Here is a 23,149-nt window from a genome sequence, read left to right as displayed (position 1 = left end):
CAGGCAGGACTTCCGTGTTCTCAGTGATTTCTGCAGTGAGCTTGCTTCTTCAGTTTTTGACCAAAAAGTTAAAAACAGGGGCGCCTGGGTGGCTCAGTGGGTTAAAGCCTCTGCCTTCAGCTCGGGTCATGATCCCAGAGTCCTGGGATCGAGCCCCACATCGGGCTCTCTGCTCTGCAGGGAGCCTGCTTCCTCCTCTCTCTCTGCCTGCCTCTCTGCCTAGTTGTGATTTCTCTCTGTCAAATAAAAAAAAAAAAAAAAAAAAGTTAAAAACAGAACAATGCAGCATCCCCCGTCTCTGCCACACAGGAGAACTGGCAGGAACGGCAGCAGGACCCCCGGCCTGGGGAGCCACCGGCAAAGATGGGTGTGGGCAGGACATGGGGGCTCAGCTGTGTCCGCCAGGCCGCCTGCCTGGGCGCTGTACTGAGCTCGGCCCCCTGCCGTGCCACGCGCGCTGGTCCTCCCAGGTCACTTTGGAGAACGGGAACGGCGACCTTCACGAGTAAGCCTCCACCCCAAGCCCAGCCAGCCCAGGCGCCCCCTCCCCCGTCCACCCAGCTGACGGAAAGGGGGTCACCAAGTGCCACACTTCCAACAAGCGGCAAGGCATGTGGAACCGGGGTTCAGCTGAGGTCTGGATGGCCTTTTGCTGGGCTCAGCCGCACACCTCAGCCCAGCAGTGACCGGACCGGCTCACCCAGACGGCACCCACCCGCCACGCACGCAGGCCTGACCGCACCGCGGCACCACGCGAAGTTCCCAGGAACCCACGCAGCACCGCCGCCCATGCTCAGGCCGGGGCTCTGCACGGCGCTCCGCTCAGTAGCCCCCAGACCCGCAGCAGGGCTGACACGGGATCGGAGGCGCTGTGGGCAGCCGTGAGGGGCACAGTGGGGCCGCGCACTGGGGTCTCTGCCTCCCAGTCCCACAGGCTGACCTCTCTGCCTCGGACACGCCAACCCCAAGCCATGGGGCTGACAGGAACAGATTCGCCGATGGCTCCGGACACGAGTTTGCGAAGAGGACGCCCACAGAGCCACAGCTACCACTCGGCTGCTTCTCCCGGACTCTGAGACACGCAAAAACCGTTTTCCGCACACGATGGACACGAAACACAAACATGACTGGGGAACCAGCACCTGTCCGGTCACACCACTGGCCGCCACCCTGCTCCTGAGAGCCGCACGGCACTTTATTCACGGGCGCCCCCACATGCGGCCAGGCCCCGGGCCAGGGAGGGGTCTGCCAAGCAGTTGGAGGTCTCCGGAGGCTTCCTGGCCGGACCAAGATCAGCGTCCACGCTCTCAGGGGCCCGACCCTCTGCCGACACAGCGCATCAGGGAGCCGTGGGAGTCTGTGTCCACCGTCTCAGGAACAGGGCCCTGCGGTCCGTGCCCCAACGCCACTCAGCGCAAGGAGCCACAGGGACAGCGCCTCCCTGCGTGTGCCCGGCCTGCTGGGGTCACTTCCGGCTCTGCGGCGGCCACCGCTTGGTCTGTAGCTCCTGGCATCCGGCCCCCTTCGCTCTGGCCCCAGCCCGAAGCCGCCGCCTCTTCTTCCGAGCCCCTCTCGCCTCCTTCTTCAGCCCACACTGCTCCTGGGGCGCCGCAGGCTCAGCCCCCGAACCCCGCCGCTGCCGCCGCCTCATCCTCCTCTTGAATCCGGAGCTCGGGTCTGGACATGAGTCCTCCTTCCTGCCTTTCCCTGAAACAGCAAGGCCACGGGAACGAGGCACCGTCAAGGCCTGGTTACCCGCTGCCATCCTGACCGCAGGCGCCAACTCCAGGACCACACAAAGGACACGAGTGGACCCGACAGCCTCAGAAGCAGACCCGCCCCTGCCAACAAGAGCGTCCCTGCCAGTGTGGACGTCAAGCCCCACGGCCATCAGGCAGACATGAGACGCTGCCGGCTCCCAAGCTGGGCCGCAGGAAAGCCAGCAGGTCGGCAGACTGGACAGAAAGCGGCTGCGAAGCTGAGACGGAGAGGGTGGGCCGGCTCGAACCCAGGACGGAGCAGACCCAACCTGGCGCACGACAGAGCCACCACACAGGCACAGCGGGGCCCAGGCGCAAGCCAACGCGGCCGGAGGTGACCGGGGCAGGAACAGAACCAGGGTGAAGTCAGGAGACCCGGCCAAGGGCAGACCCCGGACCGAGACTGTTAAGCACACGCGGGCAAGCGCAGGAGGGCTCTCAGCCAGGGCTGGGCCCACACCTGTCCCTCTTCCGCAGCCCTTCCCCACCCTGGCTGGTCCCGTGCCCACAGCCCATCTGCATAGCAACATGTCCCCGTGGGGCAGTGGGCGCAGGGCAGCCCCAGCCGGGGTTAAGCACAGTCCTGAGGACAAGCCGGGAGGAAGGCGAGAGCAAGGCAGAGCCCGCAAACACCAACGCCCCATCAGCGCCAGATGCCGCCCGTCCTACCTGGACGGTTTTGTGACCTGGCTTTGGGCAAACGCTTCTTTGTCCTCCTCTCCTGCCCCTCGTCCCGCAGGTTCCTGTAGGCTTTTTCTGGCACGTCATCCTCTGGGAAGATGCCTACAGACCAAAGCAGGCCGTCAGGAGGCTGAGGCAGGTCGGGTGTTTTCAGTGTGCACGTCGGGGCTGCGAACAGCCACGCAGGCACCCCCGCCATGCACCCCGTGCCACATGGACCCGTTCTCGGGCCCGCGCAGCCACCAGCGGCTCCAGACCGTGCAGGAGGTGGGCCGCCAGCCAGATCCAGGCCCCGGAGCCCTCACACTACCTCATCCTCGATTCCCTAAAAGCTAAGGCTAGGAGGGGGCCCATGGCAACACTCTCCGTGTTGACAGGGGTCTGTGCGTGGAAACCCCACCACACATCCACGGTATTCACACACACCACCGCGTGAAAACGACCTTGTGGGGACAGCGGGAGGGAGGACGGGAGACAAGGACAGGAAAACACGGAGGGCGGGGCCACAGTGGCAGCCGTGCGAGCTTGCACCATCAACCACCGCCCAGACGCTGCTCTACATCTAAAACCTCTCACAGCAGGACAGCCACGTCCACGGCACCGCCGACCAGTCACAGGGCAGGCCACAGAACTCACGAGACACACAGGTTCTCAGGCCCCTGCCCCGGGGACCAGCACTGGGCATCAGGCCTCCCAGGGATTCTGGCACACCCGGACCCGAGAGCCACCAAGAGGGGCGAGGACGAGCCAGAGAGCCCCCCAGGCCCCCTCTCCCGGGCAGCGACGGATCCCACGGGGAGGGCGACCACAGGAGGCAATGCGCCCAGGACGAGGATGGGGCTCCGGACCAGAGTCTCGGCCTGAGATGCTCACCCTCGGCGAGGTCCTGCAACCTGAAAGGAGAAACGGGTGCTCACTGGGGTCGCAGCTTCTGCATGAGCGGGGACATGGCCCTCCCGCTGGCTGCCCAGGGGGCCACCCTCAACAACGTCCCTCCGTCTTGGCTCCGAGGGCCGGAGGGAGGCACCGAGGCCAGGAGATGGAGCCAGGTGGGGCAGAGCCAGGTGGGGCAGAGCCAGGTGGGGTGAAGCGAGAGCAACTCCAAGGGGAAGGGGAGGGCGTTGCCTGCCCCCTTCAGGGCAACTTACTTCCGGATCACTTTGTAGAGGCGCTTCCGGTTCTGGGAAGGGGTGCTCTGCTCACTGGCCACCGCGAACAGTCTGCTGGCCACAGCCTCGTAGTCAAACTGAGGCACAGAGACAGACACCCGTCACCTCGCGGTCCAGGACCCAGGAACCAAGTGCTGACCAGGCGCAGATCCTCGGGCGGGTCCCAAGGACGCACACAGGCATCCTCCCCTCCCCAGTCCCCTAGGCAAACGCTGCGGGCAACACGAGGCAGCGAACGTGCTCCCGGGGCCGCCCCGGCCGGCCTCTGCGACTACGCCCTCCGGCAGCCACATCAAAGCAGGCAGAAAGAACACGCGTCACACTCATTTTGACAGAGCCATTTAAGCCAATACACTTTGTTCTCACTAATTTAACAAATAACCAACATTCACGGATTCCCAGCAAGTCTTCTGCCCCTGCTGGGCTCTGACCCCGAGCGGGACCCGAGGCGAGCTCCCGGCAATGCCGTCTCATCTGCCCTGCGCCCGGGGCGAGCAGAGAGCACACCCGGGGCCGCTGAGCAGCAGCACAGCCCAACCCCCATCGGCCACCCCCGCCCCGGTTTCAAGGCCTCCCGGCTGCTGCACAGAGGGGCCGGTGCGCCTGCCCCCTGCGAGCCCAGGCCACCCACCTGGAGGACGGGGCCCACGCCGTCCTCACCACCTCCCGGCGGCTCATCGCTCCTGTCGGGGGGTGCAGCCCCTCGGGGGGAGCCTGGAACAATAAGGTCCTCATGAACTCAAGCACGCATGCCCAGCGTGCACAGCACCCTGGCACAAACACCCAGGAACCACGAGCCTATGTGCCGGGGCGCACGACCTGGGCAGAGGCACAGCTGTAGCCTCGAAGAGGGTGAGGAGCCCCTGGATGAGACGTCCCCGCGCCAGCGGCCGGAGACATTGTCCTGATGGTGAAATTAGCAGGGATGACCCGTGGATGTCTCATGAAACCGCTGTAAGGTCAGAAGTTCCAGAACCAAGGAAGAAGGGGAGGCAGGTCCAGCCACCGGGCAGGCCGGATCAAAGGGCCACAGAGACCGTGTTTCTGGTCATTCAGGGCTCTGCGTCACCACCTACAGAACGGAGCTGATGACAGGCGAGTGTGACAGAGAACGAGGACGACAGGGCCACAGGCAGGCACCGTGGGCCCGCCAGCCGACTCCTGCATCTGCCTGTCGGGGTGACTCAGGCCGAGGGACAGGACGGGCAAGACGCACAGGATGGCGGGATGAAATGCTCACACGGGGGCCGGGGGAGGGGGGGCACAGCCACCTAGAAACACTCCCACAGGGCTGTCGGAGCGGGCGGCAGGAGAAAGGAACCCTTAACTCCACAGGGCCAAATTCCGTAAGGGTTCCAGTATGTTCACCGGGGGAAGCCAGTCTCTTCAAAAAATGGTGCTGGGAAAACTAGACGGCCACAGGGAAGGGGACGAAACTGGGTCCTTCACCCACGTACAAGTTCAACTTAAAGGAAATACGAGACCTCTGTGTGAGAACTCAGTCACACTTTTAAAAAAACACAGAGCAGGGACGCCTGGGGGGGCTCAGTCAGCGGAGCCTCCGCCTTCAGCTCAGGTCCTGATCCCAGGGTCCTGGGGTTGAGTCCCGCACCGGGCTCCTTGCTCCACGGGGGCCTGTGTCTCCCTCGGCCTCTGCCTGCTGCTCTACCTGTGTGCGCGTGCTCTCGTTCTCTCTCACTCTAACAAATAAATAAATAAAATTAAAAAACAAAAAACAAAAAGCAGAACACAGAGCCGAGGCACCTGGGTGGCTCAGTCGGTGAAGCATCTGCCTTCGGCTCAGGTCATGATCTCAGGGTCCTGGGATCGAGCCCTGCATCAGGCTCCCTGCTCAGCGGGGAGCCTGCTTCTCCCTCTCTCTCTCTGTCCCTTCCCTCACTCTGACACAAATAAAATCTTAATAAAAAAAAGAAAGAAAAAGCACAAAGCAAAACCTTCATGAAACTGGCCGCGCCAATGAGCTCTTAGGGCCCAAAAGACCTACAGAGCAGGACAACAGACCAACTGAATGATGGAAGTTCACGCTCCGCGCACCAACAGCCACGATCCAGAAGGCCGCCTGCAGAAAGCGGGGTCCCGGGGGTCCCGGATGGACAGGGCTGCAAGTCCCAGACGGACAGGGCTGGAGCACCCAGAAGGCAGCCCGAGCTCCCAGCACTCCACAGCACAGGACCCCCCCCCCCCCGCAAAAGCAAAGGACTCGAGCGCACAGGTCTCCAGAAAGACGCACAGACGGCCAACGGGCACGTGAAGACGCTCCATGTCCCTGGTCGGCAGGAACCTCAGGGAGATACCCCCTCCCACCCACGGGGTGGCCCTGGCAACGGGACAGGCCGCTGGACCCCCGCGTGCTGCAGGTGGGTACACGGAGAGACACGGCTGCGGTGGGAACAGCACCGTGGGAGGCGCCTCAAGTGCGTTAAGAATCACACGTGACCGTGCAAGCCTGCGTCTGGGTACGTGCCCCCAGAACTGGAAGCCGGGTCCCCAAGAGACACTTGCTCGTCCGTGCTCGCTGCGTTACTCCCCAGAGCCAAGACATGGCAGCACCCACGGGGGCCCTGATGGGCGCGCGGATAAGCACAACGCGGCCTCACGTACGGTGGGACAGTACCTAACCTTAGAAGAAGAAACTGGCCCATGCTGTGACAGGGATGGACCTCGAGGACACCGTGGTCGGCGACATGAGCACCAGCCACAGAAGGACAAACAGCGTGCGACCCACTCACAGGAGGGACCCAGACCGGTCAGATCCGCAGGGACAGGGAGGCGAAGGTGGGTGCCAGGCGCTTGGGGACGGGGTGTTGCGGGGAAGAGTTTCAGTACGGAAAGCTGCAAAGTCCCCGACGCGACGGCGCTGGTGGCTGCACCAGCCTGTGAACACCGTGAACGCTCACACACGACCAGTACCTCTCCTGCCCGGGGACCACCCCAGGGAAAGCTCCGTTAAGGCCCCCGCCCCCCGCCGCCCCAGGTCAGAGTCTCCGGGAGCCTGGACCACCGCCGCAGCTCATGGGAGGTCTGAGCCCTGGAAGTCGGAGTCACTCCGAGCACGGGGATCCCTGCGCACCGCGGGTTCAGAGACCCGAGCTCCAAGTGCCCCAGAGGCTTGGGCTTTGCCACCTACGCCGCTAGAGAGGAGGGGACACAGCCGTGTCCCCAAGGCCACACGAGGAGGACGGAAGACGTGGAACCAAAGACAGCGGTGTCAAGAGACGATTCTCAAAGGCCTGGTGCCTGTTTCACCATGAAGACTTCCGGTGGTGGCATTAAGACACCAGCGAGCAGCAGCGAGGACATCTCGAACACTACGGGAAAACTGATGGACAGACAGGACCGAGGCAACGGCAAGAAGGGAGGCCCGGCTCTTGCAGCATCTGACCGCAGCGACTCGGCAGCCAAGACTGTCTGTCACTCCGAAACACGACGCCGTGAAGAGCCCTAAGCCAGAGACCGCGACGGCCTCCTCCAGCCAGAGCTCAAAGTGGTTCCGGAAACCTCGGTGGTGGCCGTGGAGGTGGCCTGGTGGGAGGGACAACTGTGGTCGTGGAGGGCATTCCCAGGGGAATGCAGAAGGTTCTCACCGCTGCCAGGACACAGAGCTGAGCAGGAGAGCAGAGCTGGGTGCAGCCACGGGGGCGGGGGAAGCCACAGAGGGGGGCCCACGGCGGGGGGGGCACAGAAGGGAGCCAGGCAAGCCACAGCTTCCAAGAGACCTGGGCCCTCAGCCACGCCCCGTGGTGGCAGAGCCGAGCTGCGGCGAAGAAGACACGTTCTAGAGCGTGAGGGCAAGCGCCTCGAGGCCTGGATTTGTGACCAAGAGCACATCAGAGCGTTCCGTTCTGTTCTGCGGACAGCACAGCGCGTCCCACGGAAGACTAAGGTGGGTTTTTCCTTTCCCGCCTGCGCTGTTGATCGCTAAACCAACAGTCTGACCACGGTGCTGAGCAAACGTGTCTTAAAAGAAGAAAAAGGGGGGGGCGCCTGGGTGGCTCAGTGGGTTAAACCCTCTGCCTTCGGCTCAGGTCATGATCCCAGAGTCCTGGGATCGAGCCCCACATCGGGCTCTCTGCTCGGCAGGGAGCCTGCTTCCCCCTCTCTCTCTCTGCCTGCCTCTCTGCCTACTTGTGATCTCTGTCAAATAAATAAATAAAATCTTTAAAAAAAAAAAAAGAAAAAGGGGGCGCCTGAGTGGCTCAGTGGGTTAAAGCCTCTGCCTTTCGCTCAGGTCATGATCCCAGGGTTCTGGGATCGAGCCCCACATCGGGCTCTCTGCTTGGCAGGGAGCCTGCTTCCTCCTCTCTCTCTGCCTGCCTCGCTCCCTACTTGTAATCTCTGCCTGTCAAATAAGTAAATAAAATCTTTAAAAAAAAAGAAAAAGTTAACGTAGTAAACTTTACACGATGCCTATTTTATGACCAAAAAGAGCGAGCGGGTGGCAGGGAAAAGTCCTGAAACCGATGCACTGACGCACCCCTGCAGCCAGGGCCACGACCCGGTCCACGGGCCACGTGAGGTGAGCCCACGTCCCGCAAGGATCCACGTTAGCATCGAGACTGTCAACAGCGGCGGGAACCCAGGCCCTGAGTCTGAAGGCCTTCAGTGGGACACCACCCGTGGCCACCGCTCCCTCGTTCCCCTCAAACTCCATCAGGCGGGCTCCTCCTCTGTGCCAGGGTCGTTCCCAGCACTGGGGACGCAGCTGTGACCGACAGAACTCCCTGTCCCGGGGGAGCCCACATCCGGCGGGGAGAAAAGCCCACGAACGATAAACTAGTAATTTATGCAATTTCAAGTGATTTATACCAGAAAGTAAGACACCTTGTGGAGAATCCCAGCAAGGGAGACAGGGTAGAGACAGGGTAGAGACAGGGACGTCCAGGTGAGCCTGGGGAAGGCTGGGGACCGGAGAGGAGGGGTGAGGAGGCAGAGGTGGGGGGCAGGGAGACAGCAGGCCAGAGACCCGCCGGAAGTCAGGACGGCATCCTGAGAATGGGGTTAAGGAGCGACTGCAGGGACGCCCGCAAGCCCCGAAGCCTGCTGGCCCGAGCGGACACCGTCGCCGTGGCTGCGTGGACCCCCTCACCTGGTTCCGCGGACGGCACATCCCGCTCGCGCGCCTCGTCCTCCGATGTCCCCTCCTCCCCGTCCTGTGCGTCCAGCTCGCCCAGAAGGTCCTCGATGGCAAACGGTGCCTGTTCCACGATCGCTTCAAAGATGCCGCGAGTGATGTTATGCAAAACCAGGGAGCTGGGGGGGGCAGCAGGCACCGGGCGCGTACGTCAGGCTGGGCGCCTGTCCCCACCCGCCCCGCCCCCGCTGTGTGGGCCCCCCCCCCCCATGACCCCGTCACACACAGACGCGACTCCGTCTCTGCCCCGGGGAGGGAACAGCGACTCCCCACAGGCGGGCACCCGGAGAAGCCAGGGGGAAAGAAGACCCAGGCCGGAGCAGGCCCCCCCGCCACTCACTCCTGAGTGCGAGCAGCGATGGCGCAGAAGGGCTCGATGAACTTGAGGTTCTGGTCAGCCGTCAGCTGCGGAGAAAGGAGAGGGCACCTGCCTCGGTCCCTTGTGCGGGAGCCCTGGGGAGGGGTCAGCCGCCACCCGCCGCCCGCGGCCCTCACCTCAGTGGCGCCCACTTTGCTCAGCTCCTCCAGGAAGATCTCCAGGAAGTGGCTCTTCACCCCACTGGGGGCCTGGCTGTCGGGGTGCAGGATCTCCGTCGTCAACAGCTCCAGCAGCCGCTCGATCTGCCTGAGGACGGAAAGCGGCCAGTGCGGCAGGCAGCCCCGCCGGCGAGGAGCCCGCACGGTCCCCTGCCTCACCGGGAGCCCGCACGGCGAAGCTATCACAGGCCAGCGCCCCGCCGGCTTCCCCACCCCCACGGGAGGTGGCCTGGCGACCTGGGTGCGTTCCAGCACAAGGGACTCCTAACCACGGACTCGGGACCGCCGTCGGCAGCGGCAGGTGTGGCGAGACCGCGCCTCCGCTGTAAGGGCCGGGCGTGTACACGTCGCCCACGCTCACACACGCCTTCCCTTCTGTGCGCGGACCCAAGTGTAAGGGCAAAGGCCTGGTGTGACAAGAAACTACACCACGGCATCTTGCCTCACTCCGTCCTCCCGGAACTGCCCAGGAGGGCACACCAGGGCAGAGGAAAGGCGAGGAACGGAGACGGGGAAGAGCTGCGTTCCCGGTCCCATAGTAGAGTCTGTGGCCCCGGGCCGGCCACGTCTGCCACAGCCGTATCTGCTGGCCCCGAGCACGCTGGTGTCCGTGGTCTCAGAGGCCTGGGCTCCCAGGTGAGAGAGCGCTGGCGACCGGTCTTTGCTGATCGACGTGCCTGGGGACGCCGAATAACACACCCGAGCCGGAGAACACGCGGTGTGTAACGAGCCCTGAGCGGGGACCCAGGACAGTACTGGGGCTTCACCGGCCCCGGGACAGGAGGGAGGGTGCCGTCCGCGGCTCCGGAGAGGGGAGCCCTCCTCCCGGGTCGGCGACACCAGCAAACGCTGACCAGCCAAGCAGGGCTGGCCAGCTGCGCGGAACAGGGACAGGCTATGGGAACAGACGGCTGCTTCGAAGGGCCCATCAGAGACTCCTGGGTTCTCCCAAAGGCTCTCTCTGCATCTCTTACCAGCAATGAGAACGGAACTACTCTTAAAAGAACAAACCGAAAGAGTTAACAGAAATAAAACGTCCCTTCAGCTTCCAGTTCTGCTCACGCACTAGCCACCCATGGGGACCGAATCCTACATCCTGAGACAGTGAGACCCCCGGGGCTCGGCACCTCGCGGGAACGAAAGGGTGAAAATCCGGCACCAGCAGGGGCACCCTTGCCTGAAAAAGTCATTCGTAGTAATTCTAAACTCCGAAGACCCCAGGGAGCAACAGGCTGCTCCAGCCGATCTGTTTCACACGGGAAAAAGTGGGCCGGGGCAAGCAGGTCACCGTACTCGCCCAGAGCCCAGCGCCCAGGCCGGCGCGGGTGCTCGTGTCCACAGACTAGAAGTAAACTGGTCTAGAGTACCCGGCCTCGTTACAAAACCATTCCAAACATGCCGTTTCCAAGTCTGTCTCCCCTTGCCCCCCGGCAAGAGCATGCAGCGGGCACGGACACGAGGGGCGCTGGCGTGTCTTCAGGGAAACCACAGCCGCCTGCACACGGTCTGCCCCGACGCCGATGCCGCACGGAGCACGGCGGCGTCCCAGAGATCTCTGTCGGTGGGGGCTCGCGTCCTCCCTCGACGTTTTACAGCAGTCTCCAGGGTTCCTTCTACTGGGAACATGTCACTCTCACAGTGAGAAAAACACCGAAAAAGATGAAGCTTTAAACTAATTTTAAAAACTTCAAAACATGAACTCAGAAACCCGTTTGGTGCGGCCGCTCTCGGGACACCTCCCGGACGCGGAGAGGCCGGCCGCCACCACGGGGAGCCCCAGCTCAGCCAGCCCTGCCCCGGTGGGCTCCCCAGGCTCCCGGGAGGGTGGAGGAGCTCGGGCTCGTTACAGTCCTGCCGGCCCGGGGCCAGGGGAAACCCAAGGCTGGCCAGAAACACAAGCCTCTTCATCTGGGGGACACGGGCTACCCCGCCACAAGCAGCTCTGTCAAAAGCGGCAAATCTGGGGGCGCCTGGGTGGCTCAGTGGGTTAAAGCCTCTGCCTTCGGCTCAGGTCATGATCCCAGGGTCCTGGGATAGAGCCCCGCATCGGGCTCTCTGCTCAGTGGGCAGCCTGCTTCCTCCTCTCTCTCTGCCTGCCTCTCTGCCTGCTTGTGATCTCTCTGTCAAATAAGTAAATAAAATCTTTAAAAAAAAAAAAAGGCGGCAAATCCGAATGCCGTGTTTCTAGAACCAAGGCACACACCGCTGACGATGGAGCGGGATACGCCACGTTACACCAAAAAACCCAACAAAAAAGAGCACCTCAGCTGTGCACCGTCATACTGAAAAACCAAACCTTAATAACGGGAGAACTCAGTTTGGATTCACAGATCTCACCATTAAGGCTGAAAATGTTCATTTCTGTGAATACACACACAAAACCCAATTCTAAAAATGCCTTCGCTTCGAGCACCATCGGGACCCCCGTTCACGGGGAGACGGACCCCTCCTCGACAGACTGAGAGAGAAGCACGTGGGCCCAGCGACGCGCTCGCCCGCGAGAAGAGGCCGTGCTCCGGACGGGCCACGAGTACCAACCTTTCTTCCCAGCCCCGCGTCTTCAGGGCCTTCAAGGACTCGTTCAGGACCATCCGCATGAGCTGTGGCATGAACGGAGACCCTTGTTAGTGGGGCACAGCCCAGCCTCCCCAGAACCCCCCGTGCTCCCGGTCATCTCTGTGGCCCCGAGCCCACAGCAGGCCCCCAAGAGCTGTTGGCAGAGGGGACGCCGAGTCCAGAGAACGGGTCGCCGCTCCCAAGCTGGGGTGCGACCACTTTCCAAGAGCACCAGGACTCGGGGCTCACAGCAGACGCATCGGGGAGCAACCGTCGTCACGAAAGCCAAGGGCAACGGTCGTCATTTCAGGAGTGCGAACAGGGAACAAAGAGCCTGTTCCCCCGAGGAGGCTGAGGTCCTGGGGAAAAGCTCCTCTGAGCTTTCTGACGGACTTCTCTCCCCAGCAGACAACAAACGTGTCTGCTTCCTCTCATGCCCAGAGGGAAAACGCCCCCTTTCAAAGCTCACCCTTTACGACAAACCCTGACCCTCGCCCCCCGACGCCCCGCTTCTCCTTGACCACCACTCACGGCTTCTCCAGCGGTTTTCCTTCCGTGCTGATGGGAGGCCGCGCACACAGAGGGGTCCGCGAGTGTAAAGGGACAGAGGATGCACGCGGGGATGGGTTTCCGGGCCATCAGATGTGCCCCGGGACACAAGGGGCCCCGGTGACGCCACTCCCAGTGTGTGGGGCCACCGCAGGCTTGGCCTCTCCAGCAGGCTGTGCTGCCGGGTGCGGTCCCACGGCCCCCCCCACCCCCAGAACAAAAGCCATCCTCTCACACACGCAGCAACGGCACCTCACGGAGACTCCTACGTCTCTAAACCGCGCTGTGTGGCAGTGCCCAGCCCGGCCCCTGGCCCCGGAGGCTTTAGCGTCCCTCCCTCCCAGAGCTCCACACCTCACCCACTCGCTGGTGCTCACCCCATCTGAGACACACAGTGTCCACAGAACCCCGGGCCACGTCTGGGCGGGGAGCTGATCCCAGTGGCAGGTCACGAGTATCTGCTGCCCCAAAGGCGCCATCCCCAGTGAGGCCCAGCCCACACCCCGCTGGGCCACCCGCTCGCAGACAGCAAGCCCCAGGGGACAGGCTGCGGGAACAGGGGTGCCGTTCGAGTGCGGGCGGGGATCCGAGTCTCTGAATCTCTGAGGACCACGCAGTACCCTGAGCTCTCAGGAGCGCGGCGGCAGAAAGGAAAGGGGATTCTGCACGCCACGGCTCTACCCACCACCCCCGCCCGGCGGAAAGCACCTTCCCACCTGTGCGCCCACAAGTGGACGAGGCCTACAGCTGGGGCACGAGCTCTCGGCAGGTCGGCTGGCACGCACGGGCTCGTGGCCTCTGCAGCAGGGGGCAAGGCTGCAGCCCCGATCCACCCCAGGTGGGCGGCTTTAACCCTCCTCCTCCGAAGCGGAATCTGTGCTGCTGAAGTCCTGAGTTCTCTGCCTGCTCACCTACCCTCGGAGATGGGGCACACGCCGGGCAACCCCAGCCCCGTGCGCTCCCCTCACAGGCCACGAGACGTACGGGTCAGTCCCCAGGAGGGCCGCCCTGCCACAGCAGGAGAGGCCCAGAGGCCATAGTGCTCGGGACTATGTCCCAGGTACCTCGGCACCGCCGGTTCCCCCGGAACCCAGCAGCGGAGCGCGGCCCCTCACCATGTAGAACTTGTCCAGGCGCAGTCTGTCGATGCCCGTCCACTCGCGGTTCATGGTCTGCCAAAACGTCTGCAGGAACAGGTGCTCTGAAGGAGGGGGAAAGACCAGAGAGAATCATGGGAGGACGTGGAAGTCGCCCTGGGAAGCGAGAGGAGAGAGCACAGAGAAAGCTGCTCAGGACATCCCCAGCGGCCAGCCTCCGGGGTCCTCAGTCCAGTCTGTCACGCTCAGAAGGGCCGTTACGAACAAGGCTTAGAGATGGGGCTGGGGGAACCTCAGAAAAGCCGAGCCCGGCTCCACCCCCCCATCTCAGCCGCCCCCGGAGAACAGGCGCAGAGCGGCATGAGCAGCGGCTCCTTGGACCCCGCCTAACCCCCACGGGCCGGCTCTTCCCCCTCCTGGCTGGGCTGGGACCCCCGCCTGACCCCCACAGCTGGCACTGGGTCAGGCACAAACCCCCCAATAACAGGAGGTCAAACACACGGTGCTACAGGCTAACCTTTGTCCCCCAAACTCATGTCAAAGCCCCAACCCCAGGACCTCGAGTAAGACTTTATTTGAAGATAAAGTCTTTAAAAAATTAAGGTAAAATGAGGTCACGGGTGTCACCAATGTGACTGGTGTCCTTCTAAGAGAGGGGGACACAGACACGCACACAGGAACAAGCCATGACTCGGGAGAAGACGGCGCCTGCACACCCAGGAGAGAGGCCTTGGGGAACCAGCCCGGCCCGCGCCTGGACCTCGGGAAACAAACGGGGCCTCTCTGATCCGTAGCAAGTTTCTGCAACAGCGAAGGGCTGGTCAGACGGTTCGGTCACGGGCAGTGAGTCCATGACCCATTCGACTGTTAGCGCCTCATCGGTCTGAGCTGGCCCTTGGCTGAGCACAGAAACTCTCCTGCAGGCTCTCAGAAGGGGAACGCTATGGCAGACGGACCCCCACCGATGACTCATGCCAGCGACGCACTCCCAAACTGAGACCCTAGTCACTGTCTCTCACGTGACTACTCTACTACTTAACCGTAACTAAACCAATCCACCCACCAGGCTAACCACGGGCCCCACCGGCAACAGCCACAGCCATCTCCGCCGGAGGCGTGGGCTCCCCCAGCTCCCCCCCACCCTGAGCGGCAGAGGGAGGTGCCCGGGCTCCACCCCCCGAAGCTTAATTCAACTGGACCAGAGTCTGATATCAAGACGCCTACAGGTGCCCAAGGGATCACAGCAGGCCGAGAGCAGGGTTGAGGGCTACAGATCTGGGGCAGGACAAAAACACGGAGGGGTCGGGGAAGCGTTCGCAGGGAACGCCGCCACCAGATGACTCGGTCGAGCAACTCGACAACGCCGCACGCGATGTCCATCTGCATTTTAAAACGCAGATCCTGGCCCTTCAGCCTCGAGCTGGGTCCACGCGAGATAAACAACGCGATGTGGCCACACACGTGGAACAGGGTCCCGCCCGTCAGTGCCAGCGACGCCAGCCAGGAAAGGGACCTCCGCTTGCCCTTCGTCTTAGAACGCAAGCCTTCCGTGTCTGGTAGCCAACGCTGGGCAGCTCTGCCCCTCCCAAAGGGTCTCCCCGGGGCCAGGGTACTCACGTGCCTCCGTGGTCTGAAAAGCATGCAGGAGCTGGGAAATGGTCCTCCCTAGTTCCTCCTGGGTCGTGAACAGCGAACACACAGACACGTGAAAGAAAAGAACACCATCAGACACCGAAGACGCATGGTCTCACCAGCAGCAGCAGGAACAGAAAGACACCCGCACGCCCCCCGCACTCACGCAGCCGAGAACCAGCTCCCGCCAGCCTCGAGACCCCGCGTGCTACTCCGTTGCGAGAGGCCTCCCCCCGCAGCCGGAGCGGACAGCGGCTCCCCCCAACCACGGGCAGCCACTGCCCCCACGACCGAGGCCTCAAGCCACAGAGGCTGACAGTCGAAGGAGGGCCCAGGAGAGATGGGGCCACCGGAGCAGCCGTAAGAAACTGGACCCCTAGAAACTACTGGCCGCCAGGCTTCGTCAGTGCATCGCCGTGCTGAGTATCCCTTAGGGCGCTTACGAAACAGACCGTCCCAGGGCCGCCTCTTAGCACACGCTGCATACGGCACAGGAGTCGGCGTTTTAAAGTACCCGCGCCACCCAGGTGATTCGGAGAAAGTGAACGAGCCATCCTGACAACACGCTTTCAGAAAGGCCAGCATTCGGGGCACCTGGGTGGCTCCGGAGACTGGGCGTCTGACTCTTGGATTTGGTTCAGGTCACGGTCTCAGGGTCGTGAGATCGAGCCCTACAATGGGCTCCACAGTGTGCGGAGTCAGCTTGGGATTCTCTCTCCCTCCCCTCCCCCCGTCCTAGTGCACGCACGCTCCCTAAACAAAATCTTTAAACAAGAGAAGAGAAAGAAAAGCAAGCTGGCGCCGTGGGCAGTGACACAGCCCTGTGTAAGATCCTGCCCAGGGGGCGCCTGTCAGCACACCCGTCCAAACCCCCAGAACGCACACACTCAGGGTGAACCCGCACACCCACTGCGGACTCTGGGGGTCGGTCTGTGCCAGGAAGGTCATCACCTGTAACAAATGCACGGCGCGGGGGGGCGGGGGGGGCTGTGCACGTGTGGACGAAGGGGCTGCGCAAGAGCTTTCTGTGCCTTCCTCTCAGTTTTGCTGGGAACCTAAAACTGCTCTAAAAAATACTCCAGTTTTAGAAAATTAAAAAAAAAGAAAAAAAAAACACCTCGCAGGAGAAACCCCTTTCTCGGCAGACTTGGGTTCTGTCCCTCCGTGCCCCCCATTCTGGTGCTCGGACACACCCCCCCGTCCGGATGGTGCTCCCTCGGCAGCATGACCTACACTCGAACCACGGGCCTGGGCCCTCTGACCGTAAACGAAGCGTCAAAGCTCTAAAACTCCACTCAGAGCCTTTGGCTGTGCTGAAAAGAGGGTCAGCCACGGCCCCTCTGTCCTCCCACCGACGGGGCGGCTCCGCACACTCACCTGGAGCAGCGGCTTGTCCTGCATCCACATGCAGTAAAACAGTCCTTTCCAGACCTTCAGCAGCTCGTCGTGAGTGAAACCACCTGCCGCGGCGACAGCAACGCTCAGGCAAAGCGCACCCAGCCGTCAGGGCCACAACTACGCGGGGTCGCGAGCCCGCCTCCGCTCAGGGCTCCACCGGGAAGCACACCTGGCCCTCCTCTCCCCCGCCCCGCGACGGCCGTTTCATGCTTCAGCAAACACCCCAGGCCCCGAGTATCCGGATCCAGGGCCCCATGTGCCCGCGCGGACGCCGCACCCGGCGTGGTCCCCTGCGGACAAGTCGTTCAGCTTCACGCGCTGGGGCTCGTGCCCTGTCCGCGTTCCGCTTCCAGCTCCGACGGGGAAACTTAGCTCCCGCAGGCGAGAAGGCGCGCGGGCACACGACGGCACTCGGCGCACGGACGGAGGCCCGAGCTGCGCGGCGCGGGGCTCCTCCCGCCGGGCTGGGGCGACCGCCAGCGCTTCGGACTCGGGCGGCGGATGGGGCTCAGGACTGCGCTGCTAACGGACGGCGGGGGACGCCCTGCAGGGGCCGCGTCCACCGGAGGCTGCCATGGGCCCGGCGGGCTCCGCCGCAGCCCGACTCGGACCGCCACCCGGAAGAGCAGGAGGCCGCTGCGAGAGCGCAACCGGCCGGCAGCGGCGCAGGCGGGGTCCGGGGTCTCGGGAGGCCGCCGGCTGCGGGGCGCGGCGCCAGGGCTCGCCGGGCGGCGAACCGGACTGGGACGGCCTCCCTCGCAGGCCCCGCTCGTGCGGGCCTGGCCACGTGCGGGGCCCACGTGGTTCCCAGGCTCCCCCGCCCCCGCGCCGCCCGCCCCGCGCCCCCCGCCCGGCCCGGCCCCCCCAGTTCCGCGCCAACCTGCGGCCCGCTGAGTCCTGGCGACGATGTACTTCCGGAGCCTCTTCACCGCCCGGTCCCGGGTCACCTGCTCGTTTCCCGCCAGGCGCTGGGCCAGCTGGATCTCGGGTGGGAGCTGCACGCGCGGAACCATGGCGAACGCCGCGGAGTCGCGGCCCGCCGCCTCCCCGTCTTTCCACCCGGCGCGCGTGCGACGTCACACGACAGCGCCGGTCTCGCGCGGGCGGGCGCAAGGCGTCACGGAGCGCGCCGGTTCCGCTGGGGCGCTCCTGACGTCATACTGCCGCGACGGCCTCTCCGGAGCCGCCTGCACCGCCGCCTAGCGGCCGGGCCGCGTACTGCCGGCGTCGCCTGTGGGGCGGTGTCGGTTCGCTCGGACGCTCGGGATTAAAGGGACGCCCTGAAGCGTCCGCGCGCCTGGCGGTCACGGGACCGTCGCTCGGGCCGGCCGCTGGGGGCGGCGACAGGCGACGGGCCCCGACGGAGGGGGAAGGGCGGCGGGCCGGTGCTCCCGGAGGGTCCGACTCGCGCGGCCGGGCCGGGAGGGGCCGGACGAGCCCGGGAAGGGGACGCGCCCTCGGGCTTGTCCGCGGCCGTGGTCCACGTCTGGGGGAAGGACGCGATGCGGGGGCTCCGGGGGCGCCCGCGGTGGTGAACGGTCGCGGCCGCCGGCCACGGGGCAGAGGGGCCTGAAGCCGCGGCTCTGGGTCGGCGCGGCCGCCCGCAGGCAACGGGGAGACGCGGAGCCCGGCTGCGGGGCGGCGGGGGCTGCGGGGCGGCGGGGGCTGCGGGGACCCGCGACGACGTGCGGGCGGCGGGGGCTGCGGGGCGGCGGGGGCTGCGGGGACCCGCGACGACGTGCGGGCGGCGGGGGCTGCGGGGACCCGCGACGACGTGCGGGCGGCGGGGGCTGCGGACGCCCCTTTCCCAGGCTGGAGCAACGCGGGGCCGCGACGGGCCGCAGAGTCGCTCCGCGAAGGGCTGTGTCCCGTGCCCCGAGGTGCCCGCGGCCTGCGCTGGGATCCGTTGGCGCAAAAGGAGCGCCGGAGTCGGCCTGCGGAGTGAGGCGAGGAGGGGCTTCCAGAAGCTTCTCGGGCGCCCCGGCGTTCGCTGCTGTGGAGCCCGGCGGGTCAGAGGTGAGCGCGGGCTGCCCCCGGGGCTGATCCCAGCGGGGCTCGGCCTGGCTCTTCAGAGGGCAGCGGTGTCCCTCACCAGCCCGTGACCTCAGCCAGGCGGGCTGGGAAGCGAGAAGGGGCGGTCGGATGCCAACCCAGGCCCAGCGGAAGAGCCCGGCACAGGACAGTCCCCGTGAGGGTCCCCGCGGGGGGAGATGCGTCCTGCATCCGCCACGAGACATCGCCCGCTGCAGGCAGCCCGGGAGAAACCGCCACCGCCTGACCTCGAGCTCCTCTGGACGGACCAGTGTCCGCAGCGGCCCCTTCCAGCTTCCTCCTCCGTGCCCAGAAAACAAAGCTTCCCGCCTCGGCGGGACCGGCCGAGGGTTTCCAGACACCGTGCTCTGCTGTTCCCGAACAATCCCCTTTTCGCTGGCAAAATAACGTTGTTTTTTAACAATGAGACATATACAGCTTCATTTAATAATCTGTGAAGTCGTACTCCGGCAGAGTGATGCATTCCCTATCTCGGCTGAAAGCGAACATCATATCTGAAAAGCCCCTTCCTAAGATTCGGAACTGCGTGACCCTGAGCTTACATCGCATGCCCTCAGGAGCTGGGTCCTTGCTGCATGCCAGCTGGTCTCCTCCTCCTCCCCGCGATACTCCGGCTGGCTGCAGCCCCGCGCCCAGCAGTCGGCTAAGGACAAGTGCAGCCGCACAGGCCGCCCTCGCACACCGGCCCTTTCCTCTCTCCCTTAAGAGTTGTCAAGAAATGGCTCTACCAATTTCACGTCGCTTCCACTGCGCCAGCTGACGTCAAGGGTGTGCCTGAGACTTGATATTCCGCTGAGGTCTGTGCCTCTTCGCCCAGCTGGTTCTCACCATCTGCGTAATTTTCAGGCCATACCTCTCCTTTCTCGGAGGACTGAAGGGTGGAGAAACACTCCTCATCACAGACCCAGGAGGCACTTCTTGGGGCTCTGTCGTAGGTGGTGTCAGACACGGGCGACAGCAGTTCTGCTCTGGCCCAGCGGACGCCTGGTATTTTGTTTTCCGTCTTCTGTGCTACGAGAGTGCAGTAACGACGCCACACTCATTCTTAGGAAGAACTCCATGTTGCATCAGAACTTCATCATTCATGGGCTTTTAAAAGAACATGTCCCTCCCTTTTATTTACAGAATAACGTATATGAATGCGTTTGGACAGGAGGTGGCTGGCACCCTGCCTGCCCCTCTCTGTGAATAGGCTCTCTTCTATTGGTCACCGTCAATGTAAACACGATCTTCCACATTTCTCAGAGCTCCTGAAGTCACTGCAAATCGTGTTGACCAATTTGGAACCAAAAGAGAGTGCAGTGGCCTGCCCAACCTAGAAACTTGTTCTGTATATTGCCCTTAAAAACACCACTGAAAATGAAAAAGAAAAAAAGGTCCCTTTTTTTTGCAGAAGCTCTACAAGAAAGCTTATCTAAAATCACAGAACTATGCACACACGAGCAGATACGCGTGCTCACACACAAACATGAGAATCAAAGAATCTTGTCAGATATGTAGTTGGGAAAGCACAAGGAAAGGCTGGCAAGAGAAAATATGGAAATTCGATCAGCTAAAGATGCTGGAATGTTACAGTGATGGCAAGGAAGAGGTTCCTGGTACATACAAAAAGGAGGGCGGGCGGGCAGAGAGAATGATAAATCCAGGATACCGGAGACTGTCAGCTGGCCATGCAGGAGTTAAAGATAGATGCCAGTTTGCTGGATGAAATGTTCTATTACGGAGTGGTTGTCTGAAGGAGGGTGGACTTGCATGGTCCAGGGGAGGAGTGTCTGCTTAGCAGGACACCTCCATGGTCTGGTGTCTGTCCACAACATCAGGGGATTCAGAGGATTCTTGAGTTCCATCTGACTGATTGCTGCTGACAGATCGGCTGAAGGCACTTTCTCCAGAGCCGATGCTACTCGAGGCTGAGTGGGTTCGTGATCGGGCGAGCCCGGCCATGCTGACAGATGTTATGTAGCCCATTCCCTGCAAAAAGTACTTGAAGGCCTCGGTGAGCTTTCCAGGCTGTACTACTTGGGGCAGTCCACCACAGTCTGCCACCTTTAGCAAAGTTGTGTTTATAGGGTTCAGGCGAGAGTTGCATTCAACCACAGCCTCAACCGCAGGTGAACTGTCCCCTACCACCAATAGAGCAGAACACTTTAATGTCTTCGATTTGTTATCGTTTTGGCCCAGCAAGGGTCTTTCAATCTCTAGGTCTCTGCGTCTGTTAGAAGAACCCAGGAAGAGCTGTAGGTTTTCTTGATTGATATCTTGGGCAATATGCAGCCTGTAGGTCTGAATCAGGACCGAGTTGGCCTGCAACTCTTCCTGACCAAAGGGATGAGCCAAAATAATGTCCACAACATTGGTTGTCAAGCCTGAGAGTTTGGAAGCTGCCCAGTCTATCCAGCCTTTAGCACAAGGGTCAACGTTAATGAGCACAAGGCCTTCCCCGAGCTCCGGATGACTGAGTGCAAATTTGCTGAGGATGTAAGCTCCAGCTCCGCCTCCAACCCCATGATGCTTTCAGACTGAAGTGGGTAAGAACAGGAGGCGGCATTTCAGCCAACTCATCCATTGTGGGGTACTGGTACCCTGTTGGGAAAGAGGGTGCACCTTCCTGCTGGCCTGGGGCATCCACGTGACAGACAGCGAAGTGCTGGGTGATCTCTTGCCTATCTTCCAAGTTAAAGAATGCATTGAAACCGGATTTACGATCGAGGCCAGTGTCACGGTATGTCAGACTAACTGGTCTGCTTCCCTTTGGGAGGCCTCTGATGGTAACATGGACCACACGGTGAGTTGTTTCTATGTCAGGTTCCTGACAGTCAACCTGGAAGTTTCGTGTACCAGTCTTATCATTTAGAAGTGGTTTGATCTCGGTGAGTTGAACGTCCTGAAGCTCATCCATGAGGACAGATGAGAGCAGAGGATTCTCAAGAGTAAGTCAGTAACTCTGAGGCGCAGGCAAGCGCCAGCAGCAGCCGCAGCAGCCAAAATAACGTTATTTTTAAGGTCCACAAGCCACGCTGTCTGTGCAAATGGTTTTGCCCGGGGAGGCGCGCTCATCGCGGGGCGGGAGCCCTCTTGACATCACGTTCCCGGACACCAGGAGCCTTTGGAGCGTGGGGTTCTGAGGAGAGCAGTCGGGACGTCCGCTGCCCTACATGCGTAAGACAGTAGTATTCTGAGTGACGGGCCAAACCGGGCACGAGGGCCGCCGCAGACCGTACGCGAGCACGGCCGCGTACCAGAAAGCTCCGTGTTCAAAACCAGGGGGTGTGTGGGGCGGCCGGCTGGCTCCGTCCCTGCAGCACTCGACTCTTGATCTTGGGGTCGTAAGTTCGAGCCCCGTGTTGGGCAGAGAGCTTACTTTAAAAGAGAAACGAATAAAAAAGAAGCGGGTGGCGATACCGATCTGGCCCGCGGACGTTCGTGTGCCAACACCGGATGCCGAAGAGCACCCGCACTCTGAGGAAATAACTGCAACGGCGGCGATAGTGAGGTGTCCCAATGTCAGGACGTTGACTCAGCAAAGAACCGCCCGGAGTCATGGGCAGGTAGAGCGAAATGTTAGCAAAGGTGGACGCCAGGGGCAAGAACACGGGTGTTGCCGTGCTTTTCCTACTTTGTCCGTGTTTAGAGATTTTCATGACAAAGTTGGGAAGCATGTTAGAAACTGGTTTTATGGGGCACCTGGGTGGCTCAGTGGATTAAAGCCTCTGCCTTCGGCTCGGGTCATGATCCCAGGGTCCTGGGATCGAGCCCCGCGTCGGGCTCTCTGCTCCGCGGGGAGCCTGCTTCCTCCTCTCTCTCTGCCTGCCTCTCTGCCTACTTGTGATCTCTGTCTATCAAGTAAATAAATAAAATCTTTAAAAAAAAAAAAGAAACTGGTTTTATTTATTTATTTTTTTAAGATTTTATTTATTCGAGAAAAAGCACACAAGCAGGGGGAGGGGCAGAGGGAGGGGGGAAGCAGGCTTCCCACTGAACAGGGAGCCCAATGCAGGACTCCATCCCAGGACCCTGAGATCACGACCTTAACCCACTGAGCCCCCCCAGGTACCCCCAGAAACTGGGTTTAGGGTTTACCAAATGTTTACATCTATGAATGGTGACATTGGGAACAAGATGAGGCCAGGCAGTGAAGAGACACCCTCCTGTGCTGCACAAAGGGCAGCGTGATGAGCTTCAAACCGCCCTAAAGCAAGAAACAAAAGACAACCAAGCCTAAGAAAAGAGCGATTTAAATAACCACCTGGTGGGGCCACCTCCGTGGTTCAGTCCTTAAGCCTCTGCCTTCGGCTCAGATCATGATCCCAGGGTCCTAGGATCGAGCCCCACATCAGGCTGCCTACTCGGTGGGAAGCCTGCTTCTCCCTCTCCTGCTTCCCCTGCTTGTGTTCCCTCTCTCTCTCTCTCTCTCTCTGTGTGTGTCAAATAAATAAATAAAATCTTAAAAAAAAAAAAACCACGTGCTGAATTTGTGACACGAGATTTTACCAAAATAACAAAATACACCAACATGCACTTTAAAATGTGCCTTCCGGTATGAACAGCGGTTGGATGCGGGCAGCT

The 23,149-nt window shown here is 62.0% G+C and overlaps 2 protein-coding genes and 1 pseudogene across 4 annotated transcripts; all 3 read right to left on the bottom strand.

Moving 5' to 3' along the window:
* Positions 1–1,124: 1,124 nt before the first annotated feature.
* On the bottom strand, positions 1,125–17,615 carry RRP1 (ribosomal RNA processing 1). Its single transcript, XM_046001759.1, has 13 exons — positions 17,412–17,615; positions 16,511–16,593; positions 15,119–15,176; positions 13,520–13,605; positions 11,838–11,899; positions 9,258–9,387; positions 9,103–9,167; positions 8,718–8,881; positions 4,242–4,324; positions 3,590–3,687; positions 3,315–3,334; positions 2,430–2,543; positions 1,125–1,707 (listed from the first exon to the last, which is right to left on the bottom strand). Exons 1-13 carry the CDS (start codon positions 17,542–17,544, stop codon positions 1,466–1,468), a joined length of 1,338 nt encoding a protein of 445 aa, XP_045857715.1. The 5' UTR covers positions 17,545–17,615; the 3' UTR covers positions 1,125–1,465.
* A 56-nt stretch (positions 17,616–17,671) lies between these two features.
* Positions 17,672–19,686, bottom strand: LOC123939825 (wiskott-Aldrich syndrome protein homolog 1-like). 3 transcript variants are annotated; one of them, XM_046001761.1, is made up of 3 exons: positions 18,306–19,686; positions 18,205–18,232; positions 17,672–18,170 (listed from the first exon to the last, which is right to left on the bottom strand). In XM_046001761.1, exons 1-3 carry the CDS (start codon positions 18,766–18,768, stop codon positions 17,687–17,689), a joined length of 975 nt encoding a protein of 324 aa, XP_045857717.1. In that variant the 5' UTR covers positions 18,769–19,686; the 3' UTR covers positions 17,672–17,686. The 3 variants fall into 3 exon arrangements, with proteins under 3 accessions (XP_045857717.1, XP_045857718.1, XP_045857719.1); XM_046001762.1 differs by lacking the exon at positions 18,205–18,232 and having other exon boundaries at positions 17,672–18,162; XM_046001763.1 differs by having other exon boundaries at positions 17,737–18,232.
* Positions 19,687–20,304: 618 nt separating this feature from the next.
* On the bottom strand, positions 20,305–21,482 carry LOC123939824 (annotated as a pseudogene).
* Between the last annotated feature and the right edge of the window lie 1,667 nt (positions 21,483–23,149).

This window comes from Meles meles, chromosome 4 (assembly GCF_922984935.1).
Source record: "Meles meles chromosome 4, mMelMel3.1 paternal haplotype, whole genome shotgun sequence".
NCBI lineage: Eukaryota > Metazoa > Chordata > Mammalia > Carnivora > Mustelidae > Meles > Meles meles.
This window is presented reverse-complemented; position numbering and strand designations above follow the sequence as displayed.

Excerpts from the sequence above, each read along its gene's own strand:
- RRP1 (XM_046001759.1), bottom strand. The coding sequence starts at position 17,544 with ATGGTTCCGCGCGTGCAGCTCCCACCCGAGATCCAGCTGGCCCAGCGC. Across the intron at positions 11,900-13,519 it reads GCCTGGACAAGTTCTACATG|CTCATGCGGATGGTCCTGAA; the intron begins GTGAGGGGCCGC and ends TTCATGCCACAG. Across the intron at positions 1,708-2,429 it reads CAGGTCACAAAACCGTCCAG|GGAAAGGCAGGAAGGAGGAC; the intron begins GTAGGACGGGCG and ends TTGCTGTTTCAG.
- LOC123939825 (XM_046001761.1), bottom strand. The coding sequence starts at position 18,768 with ATGTCTCGTGGCGGATGCAGGACGCATCTCCCCCCGCGGGGACCCTCA. Across the intron at positions 18,233-18,305 it reads GCAGCCCCCGCCGCCCGCAC|CCCCCGCCGCCCGCACGTCG; the intron begins GTCGTCGCGGGT and ends GCCGCCCCGCAG. Across the intron at positions 18,171-18,204 it reads GCCCGCACGTCGTCGCGGGT|CCCCGCAGCCGGGCTCCGCG; the intron begins CCCCGCAGCCCC and ends CAGCCCCCGCCG.